We start from the raw sequence: 23381 nt of genomic DNA, 5'->3' as shown, positions 1-23381 counted from the left end.
TGAAGTGACTGCTTTCCATTATCAGGCATGTACACAGAAGAGACTTTTCTAGACATCTAGCATCTAATCATTTGTGGCAACACCTAAATTTGGTAGATTATCTCTGGTTAAAATATTTTTTACTAACAGTGGATGTGCTGCCAGATGGTAGTTAGTCACTATCAAACAAATTGACCAAAAATGCCAATTGCTAAAATGTTACCATCAGATCTTGTTCCTGGTAGATATCAATCGATGTGGTATGTCCAAAATTTGTAAGTCCCAGGATTTGTTGGCCATTTATTATATACACTGCAAATTTAATTGACCAAAGATCTCTGTACAGATATAAATGAATTAGTATCCTGATTTGTTCTATTTCTCAATCATATTTCAACAACTTGCATTTATATAGCACCTTTAATGTACGAAAAGATTTCAAGGGGCTTCACAGCTGTGGACCAGACTCGAGTAGGAGTAGGAATGAATTAGGGGAAGTAGTGGAAGGTGCAGTGGAAGAGCTAGGTTTTGAGGAGGCTTTTGAAGATGCGAAGAAATGAGCAAGGTAGGGAGGTTTAGGGGAAGAATTCCAGAGTGTTAGAGCAAGATGGCACCAATGGTGGAGCAAGGGGTGGGAGGAGAAAGCACAATAACAAAGAAAGAAAGACATGCATTTATATAGTGCCTTTTACAACCTTAGGATATCCCAAAGTGCTTTACAGCCAATTAAGTATTTTAGCAGTGTAGTCACTGTTGTTACGCAGGAAATGCAGCAGCCAATTTGCGCATAGCGAGGCCCCACAAACAGAAATGTGATAATGACCAGATTAATATTGGCCAGGACACCGGGGAGAATTTCCCTGCTCTTCTTCAAAATAGTGCCATGGAATCTTTTACATCCACCTGAGAGGACAGAAGGGGTCTCGGTTTAACGTCTCATCCAAAAGACGGCACCTCCAGCAGTGCAGCACTCCCTCAGTACTGCACTGATGTCCCCAGCCTAGATTTTGTGCTCAAGTTTCTGAAGTGGGGCCTGAATGCACATCCTTCTGACTCTGGCGAGAGTGCTACCACTGAGCCACAACTGACACCTAGACCAGAGTTATGATGTGGAGATAGACCAGAGTTGGAAGAGTAAGGGGCATGAACACCAAGGCCATGGAGGAATTTTTAGATGAGGATGAGGAGTTTGAAGTTGGCAAACTGAGGGATGGGGAGTAAATCTTTATTATTGAGGATAGGGGCGATTGGTGAAAGGAACTTATTACAAAATAGAGTATGGGTAGCAGAATTTCACTTAGTTACCACAAAAAAATATTAGCTTTGTGTAAATAGGGTCACTGAAGGCAGTTTCTTTGTGATGAAATATGTTCCTAAATTTTTTTTAAAAAATAGATTCCAACTCTAATGTTTGGTAATGACTTTAACAGACCAGGAAGATTCCAGATTTGATCCTTGGTCAGTTCTACGTTGGCTAAATCCAGCTGATGCATCAGTGCAGATACTAATTGGCTCAATGTCTCTGGCTTAGGGAATGGAAAATTCAGTCCGTATTCCTGATCACAATGCAGCAATTTCTGCTGGTGAGTGTGTGTATGTGTGTGCATGTGGACATAGGGTGTGGACAGAATAGCGGCTAACGTTGAATAGCCTGCTGACACACTCTGTCTAGGCTCACATGTAAGGACTGGCACATTGGGTGAGCTGAATTAAGTCCCTAAGTGTACACAACTTCAACAAGCTCATGAATGTACCATTTGACCCAGACTGCTCTGACATGAAGTTTTACTTGACTGTTTGACTCAGGGAAGCAGCATGCTCTGTGTCTATCAAAACCCATTACAACAAGCAAATTCCAGATTCAAAATAAAAAATCTCTCTTTCAGTCATCTTATTCTCTTACCATTGTAGCATGGCAAGGCATGGCAGCCATTCTGATGGCAATGGTAACAAAACAACTAGTGTGAGTGGTGGAAGATATATATATTTTTTAAGATGTTGGGAGTGCGTTCAAGGCTGTAATAAACTCTTGGGGCTCGGATGAAATTCTAAACTATTCCCGCTTGGCTGTCATGGTCTATGACCTCATTGAAATCCCTCAATTGTATCAGTGCTTTATTGCAGATTCCAAGACATCTGCTTATTCTGATGCAATGACAAAAGGTCAAAATGTGGATACAGCCCAAAGAAAAAGGTTTAGCGTACCGGCCACTACCTTGGTCAAGACTGACACGGCTTAGGCCAGACCACAGATCCAACCTGTGACCTTCCTGATCTGCATGGCTCAACATCACACAGTGCATTTACACCTGAACCATGTGGGGCCTGTCAGCTTCTGAGAACCATAAAACGCTCGCTCTATCCAATTACAATTATAGTGCATTAGAAAATTAGCACAGACCAGAGAATGAACCTGGGACCTTCCTGGTCTGAATGGCTCAGTACCTCACTACACAGTGCATTTACACCTTGAACCAATGTGGGGCCTGTCAGCTTTTGAACACCATAAACACTCGCTTCATCCAAATACAGTTATAGTGCGGTACAAAATTAGAACAGACCAGAGAATGAACCTGGTCCCTTCCTGGTTTGTATGGCTCCGCTACACACTGGCCAGTACATTCACCAACTGAGCCATAGGAAAAGTGGGAGAGGAGGAAAGGTTTTTTATTGTTTTAAAATGACAGATTGTTGTTCCAAATAGAATTTTCTATCTCTTCAGTGAGAAAATTGCTTGGCTGCTTAGTCCTTGACTAGGTCTTCTAAATTTAATTGAGACAGCACTCTTTTGGCCTATGGCTGAACTGGATGGAAAAGTACTCTGACAGCTGATGTAGTTGAATTACTTTGAACTAATTTGCCCGTTAGCCCTGCGACTGTTCCCCTCGAGTATCTGTCAGAGTTTCAGCTATGGTTCCTTGCTCTTCATTTCCTTTGGTCCCCCTTCACTTGAACCAACATTCGGATCATTTTCTTGATAATTAGAAACCTTTTTCATTCTTACTGGTTCATAGCGTGGATGAGCTATCTGGTTACGGATCTCCTGCAGTTCATTCAGCCTCGACTTATGGTCATTTTCAGCTTCCTTCTTTCGCTGGTGGGATCGACAAACCATTTCTTTGTGAATCTCAGCAAAGAATTCTGTGAAACCAGAAGAAAAGTAAAGAGTACGGAGAGTATACTATTGCATAGAGGATGGTTGTAATTATTTAAACAGTCATGGTAGGCACAATTCAAGATAGTTTATACACCAGACAAGATACACAGTAAAGATACAACTTGTCATTTTCTTTGAGCACCGAAGAGACTGGGAATGATTTCCTTGCTATTTATAACAAAATCATTTTGAGAAGTAGAGAACAAAAGTAATCTTCCTTCAATCAAACATACCTCACTCTTGCCATTTTTATGAGCTGTTCTAGATATAGCAGCCTTGAAATTACTGTGTGATATCAGCAGATGAACGCTTAACACTTTCATATGACACTAATCCATTTAAAATAAATAGTTCATACCTGCATCAAAATTGTGGACAGAGCAATGTCATACAAACACAGGTAATATTGCTGACAGTATTTTCTAGGCCAGTGTGCCTTTTGCTGAAATATCTGGCAATAGCCTCATTTTCTTGATTACGGAACTGTGAGGCCTTTTACTAAAATTTACTGGATGCCTACAATAAAGACCAATTGGTATCTTCTGAAGTCTAAGGAGTGCCGATGCCTGGATGGTTGAATGGGCAAGTGCACATGTGGTGGGACACAAAGCCATTCAGACCAGCAGGTCCCAGGTTTGGTAACTGGTGTGACAAGTAAAATAGTTTCTCCCGTTCTCTGTCCTCAAATTCTTTTTAAAAATCTTATATCTATGTCCCCTGTTTACAGACTTCTCAACCACTGGAAACAGTCTGTTTCTATCTACTCTGTCCCATCCCTTCAGAATTTTAAACACCTCTGTCAAATCATCCCTTAATCTCCTCTGTTCTAATGAAAACAGCCCCATCAAACTGGCATTTGAATTTATTCAAGTGGCATATTCTGCCATGAAAGTAACATAATGTCATCCTGTTTCAGTTGTTTTAAATAAAAAATAAAACCTCAACAAACATTTACAAACGGGCAAAATTATTCCCATAATTTGAAATAAAATGTGTTTAATTTTCATATTTTTTAATCAAATGAACATGTTCTGTAAAGAGTTGCATTGTATTGCCTGGTGATACAGTGTGTTGCAGCACGAACCCTGGTGATCTAAGGGGGGGAAATATAGTTTTGCACCAGTCATTCCCCGCAGTGCTGAATTTTCAAACTCGGTTGTAGTGATGTGGGTAAGTGCCAAGCAGAGGCTGTGTGTTTTTCCTTACAGCGGAAGGGAACAGTGAGAGGGTCTGTAATTTCCTGGTAATGCTTATACATTTCTTAGTGGCTGGTACAGGGTGAAATAGAGATGTGGAAGCAGTGTCTGCCCACTCTGTCATCTGGAGTGGAAACATTGGCTAGGGAGACAAAGCAACAGAGATTAAAACAGAGGGAGATTCGAAGCGGCAAGCAACACTGAGAGTTAACATGCTCAAGCGTAAGTGGGAACAGACGTAGGTGTAGCTTCGAATGCTGCTCTGGTCAGTTCTTAACCTGGTCAGAAAAGAGGCCCAAGGTGGTGTCTCCCATGGGAAAAAGGGAAACATTCAGCAGAGAAGTCACACCTGATGGTTTCTGGTGCCTCCTGGTGGCTGGTTACAGGGAGTACTGGTTGTGGCCTGGGAGCCAGGTGGAAAACAAAAAATGGGTTAATAAAAAAAGGCAAAACTTACTCAAATACCCTATAGAAATAAAGTGGGGATTGTACCCAAATAATCCATAGAAATAAAGAAGCAACCAAATACCCCATAAAAATAAGAAAAAAGTATAGTTTGACATACAAACTTAAATAAATAAATTACATTTTATTAATGAAGGTTAATGCATCTTACAAAATAGCTAAAGTTTTGCTGTCTACATTGTGGCAACGAATCAGCCATGGTCTCTGCAAAGCAACACCAGACACTGAAAATAAACACACCCAATTTTTTACCATTCCTTGTACCCATTTCCCTTTTGAATAATACCAGCAATATAAATATCACTGTTATCGATGCATTTCTCAGTTTCAGCACAGAGGCAAATTAACAAAGAAATGAAAAGTATGGTAAATGTCCTAGCCCAACCATCTTCAGCTGCTTCATCAATGATCTTCCCTCCATCGTAAGGTCAGAAGTGGGGATGTTCGCTGATGATTGCACAGTGTTAAGTTCCATTCACAACCCCTCAGATAATGAAGCAGTCCGTGCCCGCATGCAGCAAGACCTGGATAACATCCAGGCTTGGGCTGATAAGTGGCAAATAACATTTGTCGGTATTACCATCGCCGAATCCCCCACCATCAACATCCTGGAGGTCACCATTGACCAGAAACTAAACTGGACCAGCCACATAAATACTGTGGGTACAAGAGCAGGTCAGAGGCTGGGTATTCTGTGGCAAGTGACTCACCTACTGACTCCCCAAAGCCTTTCCACCATCTACAAGGCACAAGTCAGGAGTGTGATGGAATACTCTCCACTTGCCTGGATGAGTGCAGCTCCAACAACACTCAAGAAGCTCGACACCATTCAGGACAAAGCAGCCCGCTTGATTGGCACCCCATCCACCACTTTAAACATTCACACCCTCCACCACCAGCGCACTGTGGCTGCAGTGTGAACCATCTACAAGATGTACTGCAGCAACTCGCCAAGGCTTCTTCGACAGCACTTCCCAAACCTGCGAGCTCTACCACCAAGAAGGACAAGGGCAACAGGCGCATGGGAACACCATCACCTGAACGTTCCCCTCCAAGTCACACACCATCCTGACTTGGAAATATATCGCTATTCCTTCATCGTTGCTGGGTCAAAATCCTGGCACTCCCTACCTAACAGCACTATGGGAGAACCTTCACCACAAGGACTGCAGCGGTTCAAGAAGGTGGCTCACCACCACCTTCGCAAGGGTAATTAGGGATGGGCAATAAATGCTGGCCTTGTCAGTGACATCCACATCCCATGAATAAATTTTTTAAAATATCCAGGTTATGGAATGCGTCAGAATGTTGTACAATTATTCACTGCTCAGACAGGAGGCAGCTAGTGCTTGGATTCAATAGACGTAGAGTGAAATTTTTCTTGGTACAACAGCACAGAATGATTTCTAAAAATGTTAGTGGGTAGTCAGTGAATAGAGCGCTGATCAACTGTTTGCAGGATAGAAAGAATTTTTAAAATAACGTTGACCCATTTTTCATAGCCGCTTGACTGACCTGCCAGTGGAAATTTATGGCTTTTAAAACTAGAAATTCCTGTTTTCAAAAATGTAGTCCTTGATGGTGATCTTCAAAAATTTTATTTCTTTACCTATTTCCAATTTTCCTCCCCCCTTCTCTGAAGACTGTGATTCTTGCTGGGCTTTGATTCCATGGTGTCAGACCTCTGACCCATCACCCGGGTGACCATTTGTCCAGTGAGTTTTTACAGTGAACATCAGCGTGCCATCTGAATGAAGACGGCAACGCACCAAGTTGAATTATGTCCTCAGCTGGAATCCACACAACCTCACTTCCAGCAAGGGTCAATGAGTGAAATCACTCCAGAAAATTAATCCATATCTTAGTTAGAAAATAATGAATACTACGGAATAATTTCAAGGCAGTAAACCGCTTGTCATTAGAATCACGTCTTGGAATCACCATGTTATTATCCTTTGCACACTATTCTTGCAATCAGGGGAGAACAGCGAGTGATGGGCTACTCCTACAACAGGAGTGAAGGGAAATGGCAGCTAATTCTTTCAATGAGGATAGGGGAAGTTGGAAGTGTAAGTGACTCTGCCATCCAGGACTGAGGGGAAAGGTTGATGATTCCCTCATGCAGGATTGAGTGAATGCTCCTCTGCTTTCAGTACTAACATAAAATATCTATGTCTACAACACAGTGGGAACCCCAGATAACTTGGATTTAATCACACATACTAACCCATAAATCATACTGTAAATAGTCATTACCATTTACTTTTCCTAGTGAAACAGAGATTTCAGGCAGTGAATCTTCCTTCTCACTTTCAGTGTCATATTGTTCTTCTGTATCCTCCTCACTTTCAGAAACATTTACATCACCAGCCTCTCCATTTTCTTCACCAGCTTCATTTGGATCCTTCCTCCTTTGGACAGAGTTACCATCAAGCTGCTGGAGGGCAGGGAGAGCCCGTGTCACCTGCTCCCTGTAAAATACTGGCAATCAAGGACTGAAGGTGAGCAACTGCCCCATTACCCGTCCCCATCAGCAAAAGCGAATGTCATGTCACAGCACAGTATCACATGTTCCATCAGTCAGATTATCAATCTTACAGTATCGAGAGTATGGGGGCAATTTTAACTTAAGCCGCCAGGCCACTCAGTTCACACCCCACCCAATTTTATTTTCCATTGAAGTCAATGGAATGGGAAATCGGGAGGGGTGTAAAACGGCGGCTGACCCGGTTCCATGACTGACCTGCCAAATGTGTTATGTTAATATTGACCTTGATATATCTTCGTTTCCCCCTTATTCAAATAGTCAACACGGTGAGATAGAAACATTCTGCACTCCCCACTTCCTTTCAATCAAACAGTGATAATGCAACAGTGTGCAGAGTACATATCAACTATTCTCTGTTAGTCAAACTTTTTATATTCCCTGCTGCCCCCTCAAAAAAGGTCTGGAATGTAACTTTTTAAAAGCAATATGCCAGGGCTCTTGTCTCACCTATATCCTTCCTGTTTTGTGCAGTCATTGCCTGTCATATTCAGAATTATGAGACTCTCTGGAAATTCACCTTAGTATAAAAAGACAGAAATAAATGTGCGTAAGGAGGTAAGTACCTCAAGTGACAGACATCAAACTTTCATTCATTAACATCAGTACATCTGCCATGGATATCTATATAAATTAAAAATCTTGTGTAGGGCGTATACTTCATGCCCACAAACCTTACTTCCTGTTGTTATGATTCTTGGTCACACTTTTCTCTCAATATATCCTGTTGTAAATTGCTATGTCAACATTTCCCACTCAATTTTGCTGTCGACTGTCACAATGTAATTGTAGCCTCAGGCAACCAGGTGGCCCTGTGGAGCAAGTTTCTGAGGTTCTCAAAATGATGTTGAGATTAGATACATTTTGATTGGATTGGTTATTTGAAATGGATAAGGATGGTATAACTAGAGGTTAAGCCTACACAATCTGCAAGCAAAGAGTCAGGTTAGATGCCAAGAAGTATTTACTTTGCACAGCGAGTCATCAGTCTCTGGAACAAACTTCTGAGATGTGGTGAGTATGGAGTTGCTACGGTCCTTTAAAAGGGAACTGGACAGGATCCTGAGAGAAGAGGCAGTTTCCAGCTCCGGGGGTAAGTTTCCAGTTAGTTGTGATTATGATGCATCATGAGCAACCACACGTCTTCCAGAATTTGCTCGAATGCCTTAGGGTGTCGGAGAAGAATTTCCCAGCGTAGTTCTTGAGTTGGCTGCAGTTTTTTTTTCTTCTTCCTGAAAAAAGCTAGGGGGTGGGTGAACGGTGTGTGAGGTTGCACAGTTCAATGGATACAATGCGCTTGATGGATCTAATAGTACTTTCTCATCCATCTTTTAGTATATTACGGGTCCATTAGTTTCAGATGAGGAGAATGTGAATGGTGCACAGTGAATGTACTCTGGCTCTCTTTGAGCTCATCTCTTTGCCCTGCGCACAATTTAGCCAATCCCAAAGCATGTGATGAGTGCGCGCAGGAGATCTGCATTCTGTTTACAGCAGCCTGATGCAAATCTCCTCTTGGCCTCGACAGCTGCACGACACCAGGAATCCAAATTTATTCTTGTAAAAGCAATTGTCCGACAGAAAACCTCAGAGGTATATAACATAACAAACGGTGTAGAAAAGGCAAATTTGTAACACTACTACAAATCAAATCGGGACTGTAGCACAGGTTCAAACTAGTAAAAGGCAAATTTAAAATTGATTAAAGGAAGCTCTTCATACAAAGAGTGATCAACACATGGAATGGATTTCCAGTTTCCGGGTAGGGCAGTGGAGTCAAAAGACCAGGAATCGTTTGAAACCGTTAGGTGCTAAGATTGGAATTTTAGGTTTGTCTGGATCGATGGACAGAATGAGCACTATCAGTTGTATTTATCCGTCATCTTTTGAAAAGATCCCGGTTTGTAACACAGGACTCATAACACAATATTCAGGCCAGTTTGAAAATGTTCTGATAAGTGCTAAAGGTTTGTCAGGGAGATTGACCGGCATTAATTTGCCTTGGCAATTCAATATTGTAATGATTTTTTACACTGTGTGCCAAGTATGCAAATAATGATTACATCCCAACCCTCTGATTCCTTTGCTTCACATCATTCTACGGATCCCTGTAATATTACTAGTTAATTAAATTTTTTGCCCCAAAGCTCAGTTCTTTGTAACCATTTCTTGCCTGAATGCAGACAGGCATTAGCACAAAAGCAGTAATGTACCACAGCCAGGAATTTGTACTTGAGCTAGATACAAATCTTTACTTATGGATGAAAAGTACATTTATAATTAATATCAGCTTTTAAATAATTCATGTACTATAATGTGCACGTACAAAGTGCAGGGTCCATGTTGCCAATGTAGAGTGTCCCTCTGTGCTTCTACCACCTACACTGCTTTCTAGTTTTATAATGGGGCAGAACTTGCTCCAGAAATAATGGAGGAGCTCAACAGTGCTCTCCGTTTTCTATGGTTAATCCAAGGAGCAAGTTCCGACATTTGCACACGTGCACTAAAACACGGAAATGAGCTTTTTGGTTTGCCGGCGATTTGACAGCTGTGAACTAAAGGGCCATCGCACGCTGCAATCATAGAAATCACTGAAAAATCGCAAACCTGCTCATCCGCCCAGCCGGAACGTAACTAATTACGGCACCAGAAGGTACGCTTCAAAATACCAGGTCTAAACTAAGTTTTAAAAGCGCGATAACTCTTTATGACTGACAAACAACTAAAAATTAAATTTTAAAACTGTGGAGTCTCATATTACTTCTTATTTTAATAGTTTTCGGTCATCTCTTTGTTTTAAATTTTAAAAAATTTAATTTTTTTTTACTTTTCCCTTCTGTCTTTTTAATTTAACTCAATTTTTTTTGGGCTTTTTATTTAAAAAAGTTAAAATTTTTATTTACAGTGACTACCAGAATACTAACTTTAAATGAATGAGGTCTGCTTGCCTGCTTGTGGGCGCGATTTCTCTTCCTGACAGATTTTGTGGGCGTGTCTTCTGTTCTCACAGACATTTCCATGCACATCAACTTTCCCTGCTCAGAGGCTGGGTTGATGGAGCACAATTCTTTAAAAGTTCAAAATCACGCAAGTCGCAGAGCCCGCAGTAAATACATTCATAAATTTATATCGCAGGAGTTCAGCGATCGTTGCCACACCGCTGTGCGCAAGTTCTGGCCCGACAGCCCTGAGGCTGACACACGCTGTATCACCATGAACTGAGAGAACTATATGATTTTTTTTTAAATATAGAAAATATATTTTTCTTTACATCTATATTTTGGTGATTATTTTGTGCTTATTAAGGTGAGAGGAGTCAGTGCTGGTGAATGAAATACTTCCATGCTTTCAGCATCAAGCACTCCCATACCAGTAGGTCACAGCAAGGTCAGAGGCTCTCTCTAGTCTGCTCCAACGATGTGCCTTAACCCTTAGAACAACATGCCACAGCACCACAGGGAGATTCTATCCCCTGCACCTTCACACATATTTCTTTTCCCTTTGAGTGGGACTGAAAATTTGGTGACAATTTGTGTTGAATTATGGATAGTTTCATGTCCTGGACTCAGTGCCACTTTGAACTGAGTTGAGACTGCCTCAACCCATTTCATTTATGACCTTCAGTGAGAGGACACTTTGATCCCATTGATCTGAACTGGATTCAAATAGCTTCCAGAAGTTAGACAGCAGAGGACTAAACGATTGTAGCATCCAGTCACCCGAGAACATCTACTTTAAGCTGTAAAATGATGACCAAAACAAATCCAACCTGGGTCCAGCTGTTCAATCTGATTATTTGAAAGGTCTAAGAATCCCAGTTTCTGTAAACATTTAAGGTTTTCCACCTTCTGGATTCTGTTGGCAGCCAGTGTCAAAAACCTGCAACAGAGAATTAGATAGCTTAATAGTTCACTCTTCCTTTCAGGTCCTCCTGTATTATGCATGGATTCTCTGTCAACACGGCTACTTGTGCCAGTCACTAAAACCATCACTCGGAGCAAGGACCCTCACTGTCAACTAATAGGGACTCCCACACTGGGCGATTAGAAACCCTCACACGGAGTGAGTAGAGGCCCTCACATTGAGCGAGCGGGGATCCTTACGCTGAGTGAATAGTGACCCTCACATTAAGTGAGTAATGACTCCCACACAGAACAAGTAGGAACCCTTATACAGAATGAACAATGACTTTAAACATAAGAACTTAAGAAATAGCCCCTCGAGCCTGCTTCGCTATGGCTGATCTTCAACCTCAACTCCACTTTCCTGCCCGATCCCCATATCCCTCGATTCCCCTAGAGTCCAAAAATCTATCCATCCCAGCCTTGAATATATTCAATGACTCAGCCTCCACAGCCCTCTGGGGTAGAGAATTCCAAAGATTCACAACCTTGTGTGTGAAGAAATTCCTCATCTTGGTCTTGAATGGCCGACCCCTTATCCTGAGACTATGCCCCCCAGTTCTAGACTCTCTAGCCAGGGGAAACAATCTCTCAGCACCTACCCTGTCAAGCCCCCTCATAATCTTATATGTTTCAATGAGATCACCTCTCATTCTTCTAAACTCCAGAGGGTATAGACCTATTCTACTCAACCTCTCTTCATAGGACAACCCTCTTATCCCAGGAATTAATCTAGTTAACCTTCATTGCACTACCTCTAAGGCAAGTATATCCTTCCTTAGATAAGGAGACCAAAACTGTACGCAGTACTCCAGGTGAGGTCTCACCAATGCCCTGTACAACTGTAGTAAGACTTCCTTACACTTGTACTCCAACCCCCTTGCAATAAAGGCCAACATGCCATTTGCCTTCCTAATTGCTTGCTGCACCTGCATACTAACTTTTTGTGCTTCTTGTATGAGGACACCCAAGTCTCTCTGAACACCAACATTTACACTAAAGGACTGGTGACCCTCACAATGAACAAATGGTGACTCTCACACTGAGTGAGTGGGAACCCTCACTCTGTGAGTAGGAACTCATACTGAATTAACAAAAACTATGCATGTGCATTACTAGTGATTAACTCACTACTTTGCTGGTTACAAAATCTGTTTACAATGAACCTAGTTATCGCATTAATTTGTACGCACCTTAAATTGTGAAGCAATTCTAAATTTTCTATCTTCTTAATCTGATTCTGTGATTGGAAGGGAGAAATGTAAAGAGTGAGTGAATGAATGATGCAAAGTTCTAGCTAGAGAATCACTGTTCATGTCCTGAGGTGGAATGACCACCTGTTCTATTGCTGGTCTTAAGACCTGTGGCCTACTGGTCAAACTGCCTACATTCCACCTAGTTTCTGATCAGGAGTCACACCCAAAGCATTAATCTAACTTTCAGTTTCAGATTAAGGCCAGCCAGCTATGTATTTCCAGCATCTTCTGTTTTCATGTCAGATTTCTAGCAATTGCCCTATACATTGAACTTGGAGTTATTTGGTCTGACAGTGAGGAAAGTGAATTAAAGGGGACTTTTAATGCAGGATTAAGTACTATCATAAACGCTGAGACCTAAATGACTCCTAGTACCTTTTTTAAATCAAGAAAAATTGTTTCACAAAATTCCTACTTACAGGACTCTATACAACCATTTTAATAGCCAAACAACGGAGTGAGATGACACAGCTCAAGGGGTTCCTTTTGGAGTGTGTTTGCTTCCAAGCACTGGTATTGGATCCATTTGTTTATAGATTGTTCCCCACTTGTAGGAGTTAGGGTAAAAAAAAGGCAGCCCATAATTCATTTTCTTACTGACAAATCACATTGACATGGATGCTAATTACACAGAATGTACAGCACTGAAACAAGCCATTCAGCCCAACTGGTCCATGCTGGTCTTCATGCTCCACGCGAGTTAAGAAGTATTCATCCTCAAGGGGTGCCTCACAGGTAACTGGGCTCTCCTGGAGCCTCCTTGATTATCTTAGGGAGTCAGAGAGGAATTTCTAAGAGATTTTTCTGAATTTGCCGCAGGGTTTTTTGCTCTGTTTTTTGCCTCTCCTAGGAGGCAGAATTGCTAGTGAGTGGGGGATGGAGAGTGAAGTAGCACTATCTGTGGGGTAGGTGGGATGTTGTGCCTGATAGTCCTTTCTCCTCCTTCTTGGATGTTCTTTTGTTTGTGAGGGGTCTCCTTGGCTTGTGTGACTTCAAGATGCTCATTTCAATTTCTGACCCCAAAAATGGATGAACAGAAGACACAGCAACATTTGGAAAACTAATTTTATTTAAAAAAAGATACTGGAACTTTTCTGGGGGCATGAGCTTGCATTTCATACTCACCCCTGTACCTTAGTTCCACTTTTAACTCTCATCTGGGTAACCGACTGCATCTCTACTCGTGTGAGTTTAGCTATTCCACGTTGTTGGGTTTACTGATCCTCATTAATGTTCATCGTTAAAAAGGTTAAAGTTACCAATAACTCTTTGAACAGTTTAATTTTTTCCCCTCCTCTCCTGAAGATCTTGATTCATAATGAGGTACATTTCCACAGGCACTGTCTACTCTCCAAAAGTTGTCAAACTGGCCTTTCGTCATAGAATCATACAGCATAGGAGGCCATTTGGCCCATCGTGCCTGTGCCAGCTCTTTGAAAGAGCTATCCAATTAGTCCCACTCATGTCCGAGTCCAGGCAGTGAGTGTTGCCAGGGTGTTTGACTGTGGTGGGTATCACAGTCGAGACTGTTCCTCTCCTCGCCTGATATCATAACGGTATTTTCCAGCAGCAGGATAGCTCGGAGGGATTTTTTCCCTTCTAGCCCAAAGGTGCCCAAACCAATTGTAGCACTCCTACCACCACTTTGAGGATCAACTAACTCATTACAGACTGGATGCGAACTTGGAACTTTATGGTCTCTACGGCTTAATGCTACACTGGGCGGTGGCTTTAACCCCTGAGCTATCATAGGAAACATAGAAAATAGGAGCAAGATTAGGCCATTCGGCTCTTCGGGCCTGCTCCACCATTCAAAATGATCATGGCTGATCGTCTAACTCAGTACCCTGTTCCCACTTTTTCCCCATATCCCTTGATCCCTTTAGCATTAAGAAATATATCTATCTCCTTCTTGAATACATCTAATGACTTGGTCTCCACTGCCTTCTGTGGTAGAGAATTCCACAGGTTCACCACCCTCTGAGTGAAGAAATTTCTCCTCATCTCGGTTCTAAATGGCATACCCCGTATCCTGAGACTGTGACCCCTGGTTCTGGACTCCCCAGCCATTGGGAACAACCTCCCTGCATCTAGTCTGTCTAGTCCTGTTAGAATTTTATATATTTCGATGAGATCACCTCTCATTCTTCTAAACTCTAGTGAATATAGGCCTAGTCGACCCAATCTCTCCTCATACGTCAGTCCTGCCATCCCAGGAATCAGTCTGGTAAACCTTCGTTGCACTCCCTCCATGGCAAGGACATCCTTCCTCAGATAAGGAGACCAAAACTGCACACAATACTCCAGATGTGGTCTCACCAGGGCCCTGTACAACTATAGTAAGACATCCCTGTTCCTGTACTCAAATCCTCTTGCAATGAACGCCAACATACCATTTGCCTTCCTAACTGCTTGCTGCACCTGAATGCTTGCTTTCAGCGATTAGTGTACAAGGACACCCAGGTCTCGTTACACCTCCCCTTTTGCCAATCTATCACCATTCAGATAATAATCTGCCTTTCTGTTTTTACAACCAAAGTGGATAACCTCACATTTATCCACGTTATACTGAATCTGCCATGTTCTTGCCCACTCACCCAACTTGTCTAAATCACATTGGAGCCTCTTTGTATCCTCCTCACAGCTCACATTCCACCCCAGCTTTGTGTCGTCTGAAAACTTGGAACTGTTACATTCCATTCCCTCATCCAAATCATTGATATATATTGTGAATAGATGGGGCCCAAGCACTGATCCCTGCGGTACCCCACTAGTCACTGCCTGCCACCCGGAAAAAGACCCGTTTATTCCTACTGTCTGTTTCCTGTCTGTCAACCAATTCTCAATCCATGCCAGTATATTCCCCCCAATCCCATGTGCTTTAAGTTTGCACACTAACCTCTTGTGTGGGACCTTATCAAAAGCCTTCTGAAAATCCAAGTACACCACATCCACTGGTTCTCCCCTATCTATTCTACTAGTTACCTCCTCAAAAAACTCCAGTAGATTTGTTAAGCATGATTTCCCTTTCATAAACCCATGCTGACTTTGTCCAATCCCATTAATGCCTTCCAAGTGTTCTGTTATCACATCCTTTATAATAGACTCTAGCATTTTCCCCACTACTGATGTTAGGCTAACTGGTCTGTAATTCCCTGTTTTTTCTCTCCCTCCTTTTTTAAATAGGAGCCTGGACATATGTTCTTCATCGAATTTAGTAAAGGCATCTGTGGGAAGCTGCAGATAGTTAATTACCTGCTGAAGGTAAAGATTGTAGGCATCTCCCAAACACTCGAAATTTCCAAGGGTGCCAATATTCTCCCTGTCTAGTCGAATAGTCATCAGGTTTGCCAGAGCTTCTGTTCTGTATGAAAAATGTAAAGTTGTTTGTCAACACCAGGTATTTTATTTTAATCAAACCAGATCCAATAAAAGGTGCCACTGAGTCAGACTTAAACAGCATGGCCAAGAAAAGCCTCAGCAAAATGTTTCAACACCTTGTATACTTGGAGGGAACTTTTTTCTTGCCTTTGTTATATTGAATTTGGGACGGTTGTACTCAGAGCAACCACTAGATGGGGTCCTTGTACTCATTTTTACATTTCAAATTGTAATTTTGGATTATTTACAAATTGAAAGAAACAAATCTAGGGGAGGGGAAGGCATTGAAATTGAAGCCAAGCAAAGAAATGTCGTATTTTGATGATGCAAAGATGGTGGCCTCGACTGGGAGACAAGCCAATGTATCGTAAATTGTTAAAATATTTTTTACTTAATTTTTTTAACCGTGGCGAAGATATTGATTACATCAATATTTCAGGACAAGGCAAATGCAGAACAGAACATTTTGTAACAGTGAGCTAATAACTCATACTCGAGCTCCACATGAATTATTAGGGTCCAACCTCATTCAGTGGTGTAATTTCTGTATGTCTACCCTACCCGGACTGCATTTCCAAATAACAATAGTGACATTTTTTCTATAAGGTTTTTTTTATATCTGTGTATATGAACACCGTTCACCTCCGTTCCCCAAAGAGGGAAAGAACTTGCATTTATATAACGCCTTTCATGACCTAAGGATGTCCCAAAGTACTTTACAGCCAATGAAGTACTTTTGAAGTGTAGCCACTGTTGTAGAGTAGGAAAAGCAACAGCCAATTTGCGCACAGCAAGGTCCCACAAAGAGCAATGTGATAATGACCAGATAATCTGTTTTTTTAATTGATATTGGTTGAAGGATAAATATTGGCCAAGACACCAGGGAGAACTCCCCGCTCTTCTTCGAATAGTACCAAGGGATCTTTTACGTCCACCCGAGAGAGCAGACAGGGCCTCAGTTTAACGTCCCATCCGAAAGACGCCACCTCCGACAGTGCAGCACTCCCTCAGTACTGCACTGGAGTATCAGCCTGGATTACGTGTGCAAGAATTCTAATGTATTGGATGCCTAGCTGGCAAACAGCAGGAGGTGACTTCCTGCTGCCATGCCTCCGTCAGTGGCACCCAGTATTCAGCCACTGGGAGATGTGACAGAGAAACCCAGGGGTGACTTGTCCTTCAGAACTGTCTCATTCTTGCTGTGGAAGCATCCAGTGTCAGCTCAGTACCTCCCTCGGGCAGGCAGGTCGATTGGGGATTCCTGTGTTCCAGTGCATCTTGTGGCACAGCACATTGGTTCACCAACATAATGTGCCATCTCAGCACCCTGCATCTTCAATTCACAGCTCATCCATCTTGTAAATCTTACAGAATTAAAAATAAACTTCAAATAAAGTCACCATTTAAATAGAATGCTACATTTAAACCACCACTTTAAATATGTATAGATGTCATCACTCATGGTTTATTGAGTAATGCCTCTGTTTAAGTCAATTTTATTCTCCCCTCCATCCCTTGACTCTTGCTGGGGTGCGGTTCCACGGGTGCTGACAGCCCTGGAGTACCTCGCTCAGATGGCTATTCTTCACGTGAGCCTAGACAGTGAGTTTCAGCACACTATTCGACCATGTGGAGCACCACAATCGAGCTCAATCTTGTCCTCACCTATCGGCCACACACAAGCGCTTCCCAGCAGGATTCACAGGATAGCAGGCAGGAATGGGAACCCTGGATCAAATTTTTTTCCCCTTTCTACCCAGGCCGCTGAGGGCAATTATAGTATCGCACCTGGTGCCCTGGCTGTGATCGGCTACCTCAGGACAGATCAGGGATCTAACCTGAGACCTGAGCTGCATGGCTTGGTGCCAGATTGGGCAAGACTTTTAACACTAACCGATTGGAGGAGCCTAAGTAAGTCATTACTACCACCATATAACCATCCAGTTCTACAGGCATAGTGCTGTTTATTATGGTCTCCCACTGCTGAGCTGCTACTCACATGTTTTCTGGTGTCTGTTTTTCTGCAGGCAGTTCCAAATTTCGCTTAGCAATCAGTGACACGGAAATGTACACCAACTTCTTCGATTCACATGGGCTGTCTGAAATCAATATGAACACATCCCAGTAAACACAGTAAACAGCTTTTACTATTCCAATAATACCAAATGGAGAGTATCATAATTAGAATCATAGAATCATACAGCACAGAAGGAGGCCATTCAGCCCATCATGCTTGTGCCTGCTCTTTGAAAGAGCTATCCAATTAGTCCCACTCCCCTGCTCTTTCCCCATAGCCCTGTATATTTTTCCTTTTCAAGTATATATCCACTTTCCTTTGAAAGTTACTATTGAATCTGCTCCCTTTCAAGCAGTACATTCCAGATCATAACAATTCGCAGAGTAAAAAAATGTCTCCTCATCTCCCTCCTGGCTTTTTTTGCCAATTATCTTAAATCTGTGTCCACTGGTTACCGACCCTCCTGCCAGTGGAAACAGTTTCTCCACATTTACTCTATCAAAATCCCTCATAATTTTGAACACCTCTATTAAATCTCCTCTTAACCTTTTTTGCTCTAAGGAGAACAATCCCAGCTTCTCTAGTCTCTCCACATAACCAAATTCCCTCATCCCTGGTATCATTCTGGTAAATCTCCTCTGCACCCTCTCCAAGGCCTTAACATCCTTTCTAAAGTTTGGGAAAGAAAATCTGGCAGCTTTCTGATCAATGGTTCAAGGAAGTTTCAGACTGATACAGTCCTTCAACAGGTACTGAGGAAAGGCAAAGTCTGGTTAAATCTGCAGGGATTACTCATACGTTACACACTGCCCTCCTCCCTGTGCTTTATCTGCTCAGTTGGGATGACCCAACCCAGAGGTGCCATCAAGGTGACTCCTTGTCTGACCCATGAGTGATGCAGGAAGAGATTTGTCTCTCCTCAAAACAGGTTTCTCAGTCAAAACTGGCAAATCACCCTCTAGTGCAAGGTCCCTTGCAGCTTTAGTTCGAATCTACAACCAGTATAAATATAATGGAACACTTTCAGTTGAAAGGGTTAGGCACTGATGGTCACACATAAATAGGACCATTGTTTACATAAAGGATAAACATTGGGACATGTGGTTTATCCTTTATAATAAACTACCAAGCAGCACCAATCACATTACTTCCAGTTACTGTATTCAGTTTATATGATATGCAGTGTTATTTTAAAAAATGCACATATTTTTTGTGAATTTTATGCTTACCATTTCTCCAACCACCCATCCCGTGGCATCTAAGTGAGAATGCCAATTTAGTGCCGATAAATACCCAGTTTTATGCTGCGCATATTAAAAAAAACACCATGTATCATATGAACAGAATACACAGTATGTGGAAGTAACTGGGTTGGTACTGCTCCGTAGTTTATTGTACACCTGCCCCCACTAGGGACTGAGTTGATGGTGTTCCATACTCATTTAATTTAGGAGCTTTGCAGCTGTCGTGAGAGAGGAGATTTTCATCCCATTTATTTTGGCTAGATTTGAATTCAGCTGTCAGAGGTAAAAGGACAGTCTCCTAACTCACTGCACCAACTAGCAGCCCACAGTTAAATTGTTTTTACTCAGTTTTTAAGCTGCTTCCAGTGGAGTGTACTGATCCACATTCAAAGACTCTGGTGTAATAGATGCAGTGACGCTATATTGTGTGGTCCTGTATATTTCTGGAGTTTAAGGCATATATCACTGCTACAAACTCAACAGCAAAGGTGCAAGGAATGCTAAAGTGCTTTCATGTTTTGTCATTGATGTTAGGATAAGTTAGGATGTTGCAAAGGTTGTGTGTTTTATATTCTTTCTGAGTGTCAGTTTAAAGGTTTGAGCCCATGGTATCAACTGGGCTTAAGTACTTCTGATTGAAAACCTCCCTCAGGGCTCTCTGCAGCAATCCTTTCTCACAGTCACTTGTCATGTCTTTCCATCCCTTCTTATGAAATTAAAGTCCTTTTAAAAGCCACGATGTAGCACCATTCCTGACAAAACACATAGCAATTACTGCCTGTACCAGTGATAACCTAGTGTTATGCCTAGGGGAGAGACCATGACTTTGCAAGTCTGTTGGATGGAATGGGTTTGATAGGCTGAGTGGCCTTTACTCATTTCATGATTTATTTTTATTTTACGTTTTTTGCCCTCCAACTCCCTCCTCTCCGCTTCGGAAGACTCTTAGTTACGATGGGATATGGTTCCACAGGTGCCAGGTGCATTACCCAAGTGGCCATTCTTCAAGAGTCAGCCTAGACAGTGAGTGCCGGCCGAGTATTTGTCAACGTGAGGCATCACACCCCAGCCTGACCTGGTCCTCGCTCGACCTCCACACAGACACACTTTTCAGCCAGAATCGCTGGATAACAATCAGGAACGGGAATCTGGATTGACACTTTTCTGTCTCTAGCCCAAGAATGCTGAATGCTGCTCCAGCTGAGACTGACAAACTCAACACAAACCGGGGATTGAATCTGGGATCTTCCTGGTTTGCGTGGTTCAGTTCCTTACTGGGCCATTGGGGGAAACTTCATTCCATGCATTTTTTATTTTTATGTCCAAGGCTCTGACATCAATACACTGATATGAATTTATATACGTTGAAAACTAGGATAGTAAGCACAGCACCGCAGAGTTCTGCAACTCTCAAGAAAGGCATGCGATTTAAATGCATGTGATTAATACAGTTTGTTTCCAGATGATAAAAAGAGACAGAACTTGTCCTCAGGACATCCCTAAATGCTTCACAATCAATGACTTCGTTTTTGAAGTGCAGTCGTGCAGGTAAAATAGGGGAGTGATTTATACATGGATGTGATTTTATATAGATCCCCAGGACAGTGCAAAAGCCTTTAAATAGCACTGAATGAGAGAGTCACTTAAATGCTGTTCCATCACCTGTTGTTCAAGAGATGTCCGTTTATTCTCCCCAGTGGCTGCCTGGGATAAATAGCTCCTGGACGAGGTTGTGGGAGAGTGTATCATATTTCTGCTGTTCCAACACCATCCAGACAATTGAGTGGGCAGTACAATCCCACCAAAAATGGCAGCTCTGCAGTACAAACTAGCAACGTTATGACTCTGGAGGCACAGAGATCCAACTCAAGAGCTGGAGCTGCCTCTCGGTGGTGGGGGGAACATAAACGGCTAGGGTGGTTGCACTGGACGCCATGGGCGGCCATTTTGTTGTTGTCAAAGGCATCACGAGCTCTCGGCTCATCCGTACTAACTAGAAATGTTGCCTTTACATTGATTGAGCATAAACTTGGACATTAGTTCAACTGTCATGTATACAAAGATATGAAGTAATTTTGGGTACGCAACAATATGAAAGTGACACCATAACCCTGGAGTCAGTTCCAACCAAGTGGTGCAAGTCCCCCAGGATGTCACCTCACACCATTTGATCTTGGCAATAAGTGGAATATAACTTCAGTCCAGTGTGAAGCCAGCATTAAAATGTCCACTAGATCTACTGGGCATTTTACAAACTTACTGCAGTATTTTTAACATTAAAAGAGGTGGATACTCCCACCCACTCTCTCCTAATCTTTATTTTTAATTTATTCAAAGGATGTGAGCAATACTAGCAAGGCCACACTTACTGCCCACAGTTGCCCTGACAACTAAGTGACTTCTTGGGCCACTTCAGAGGGCATTAAGAGTCCAGGTGGGTAAGAAAAAAGAAAAAAACTTGCATTCATATAGCACCTCCGGATATCCTGAAGCAGGTCATAGCCAATGAAGTACTTTTGAAATCTAGTCACTGTTGTAATGTAGCATCCAATTTGTACAAAGTCCCGCCGTCAGCAATGAGATAATGACCAGATAATCTGCTGTAGTGATGAGGAATAAATTTTGGCCCAGGACACCAGGGAGAACTCCGCTACTCTTCTTTGAATCGGGATATTTTGCGTCCACCTGAGAGGGCTGATGAGACCTCGGTTTAATGTCCCACCCGAAAGACGGCACCTCCAACAGTGCAGCACTCCCTCAGTGAGTCAGAAGGTCATGGGTTCAAGCCCCACTCCAGAGACTTGAGTACATAATCCAGGCTGACACTCCCTCAGTCCTGCACCCCCTCAGCCTCTCAGTGCTGCACCCCCTCAATCCTGCACCCCCTCAGTGCTGCACTCCCTCAGCCCCTCAGTCCTGCACCCCCTCAGTCTCTCAGTGCCGCACCCCCTCAATCCTGCACCCCCTCAGCCCCGCACCCCCTCAGTCTCTCAGTGCTGCACCCCCTCAATCCTGCACCCCCTCAGTGCTGCACTCCCTCAGCCCCTCAGTCCTGCACCCCCTCAGTCTCTCAGTCCCGCAGTCCCTCCACTGCTGCACTGGGAGGGTCAGCCTGGATTATGTGCTCAAGTCTCTGGAGTGGGGCTTTGAACCCACGACCTTTCTGCCTCAAGGCGAGGGTGCGACCCACTGAGCCGCGGCTAGTGAGTCCAACGTGCAGCCTCGAGTATAACTCGGGTTCGCGCCGGCCGCTCCGCAGCCACCGGTGTCGCACCGGACCGCGGCCTTCGGGCAGGCGCACGTCCTTTCCCGCCTTGCCACCACGGCGCAATGTCAAACCGGACCAACGCTGGGCACCAGCGGCCTCATTCACATTGCAGAGTCACCTTCAGGGCAATCCGCTCGAACCCATCCCTTTGAACCGCACCGACCCCGCTCCATTGCCGCCTCTCCGCTTTCTGCCATGGAGGCGTTCCGTTACCAGGCAACCGGGATCCTGCTGTCAACTGACGCCAACGAGCGCGCACGGTGCGCAAGAGAATCCTCTTGTGTTTGTGTGTGTGAGTGAGTGAGTGGTGCCGCCACTTGTGGTCAAGATGAGAACTGATTCTTTTAAAAAATTATTTCCACAGAAGCAAATGATTGATCCCCAAGAACCCACAACACAAAACTTTCTCGTTGGCTGATTTTTTTTCCTTTCCCTCCCCTCCCTGGTCAAGGAGCCAATTTTAGGACCTCCCATCACCACCCACCTTGGCTGAGATCAGATAACTCAGCCCAGAGCTGGGACCTGACTGGCCTGTGTGGGTCAGTTCCACGTTGGGTCGCCAACTCTCCAGGACTGTCCTGGAGCCTCCAGGAATGGAAGGTTAATCTCCAGGACATTGCTGGGAGCAGCCCAGGAGAAAAATCACAGGGGCATTAAATTTTTTTTCTTTCAACACTTTTGTTTATTAGTTATAGAGAAAGAAAAGGCTGTTTGACTGACAGTCAAGAATCATCTAATCGGGTAATGAAGAGTCTGTTCGCATCCAGTTCGTATGGGAAGGCATTGCACCATGACAATGGACATATTGGGCTACCAAATTGTGGGGGGAAAGAAAGAGGAGGAACGTGGAGGCAGGGCAGCTGGAGGTCAGGTGATAAAACTTCCAGGAATACATCCAGCCAGAGTTGGCACTCCTAGTTCTACAATGGGCAGTGCATTTAACAACCCAGTTTTATTTTATGGGGGGCTGG

The 23381-nt window shown here is 43.1% G+C and overlaps 1 protein-coding gene across 1 annotated transcript; it reads right to left on the bottom strand.

Moving 5' to 3' along the window:
- Positions 1–2630: 2630 nt before the first annotated feature.
- On the bottom strand, positions 2631–22605 carry LOC137300107 (leucine-rich repeat-containing protein 46-like). Its single transcript, XM_067969199.1, has 8 exons — positions 22529–22605; positions 17881–17980; positions 15756–15864; positions 12438–12484; positions 11112–11221; positions 7793–7862; positions 7054–7268; positions 2631–3120 (listed from the first exon to the last, which is right to left on the bottom strand). The coding sequence occupies exons 1-8, from the start codon at positions 22581–22583 to the stop codon at positions 2888–2890; spliced, it is 939 nt and encodes a 312-aa protein (XP_067825300.1). The 5' UTR covers positions 22584–22605; the 3' UTR covers positions 2631–2887.
- Between the last annotated feature and the right edge of the window lie 776 nt (positions 22606–23381).

This window comes from Heptranchias perlo, chromosome 30, assembly GCF_035084215.1.
Source record: "Heptranchias perlo isolate sHepPer1 chromosome 30, sHepPer1.hap1, whole genome shotgun sequence".
In the NCBI taxonomy this organism is placed as follows: domain Eukaryota; kingdom Metazoa; phylum Chordata; class Chondrichthyes; order Hexanchiformes; family Hexanchidae; genus Heptranchias; species Heptranchias perlo.
Note: the sequence above shows the minus strand (reverse complement) of the source record. Positions and strands in the feature narration are given on the sequence as shown.

Bases quoted from the DNA above. Each gene is read 5' to 3' on its own strand.
- LOC137300107 (XM_067969199.1), bottom strand. From the start codon at position 22,583: ATGGAGCGGGGTCGGTGCGGTTCAAAGGGATGGGTTCGAGCGGATTGC. The intron at 11,222-12,437 runs GTGCGTACAAAT...TCTCTGTTGCAG, and splicing joins GAATTGCTTCACAATTTAAG to GTTTTTGACACTGGCTGCCA. The intron at 7,863-11,111 runs GTTGGATTTGTT...TTTTATACTAAG, and splicing joins GATTGAACAGCTGGACCCAG to GTGAATTTCCAGAGAGTCTC.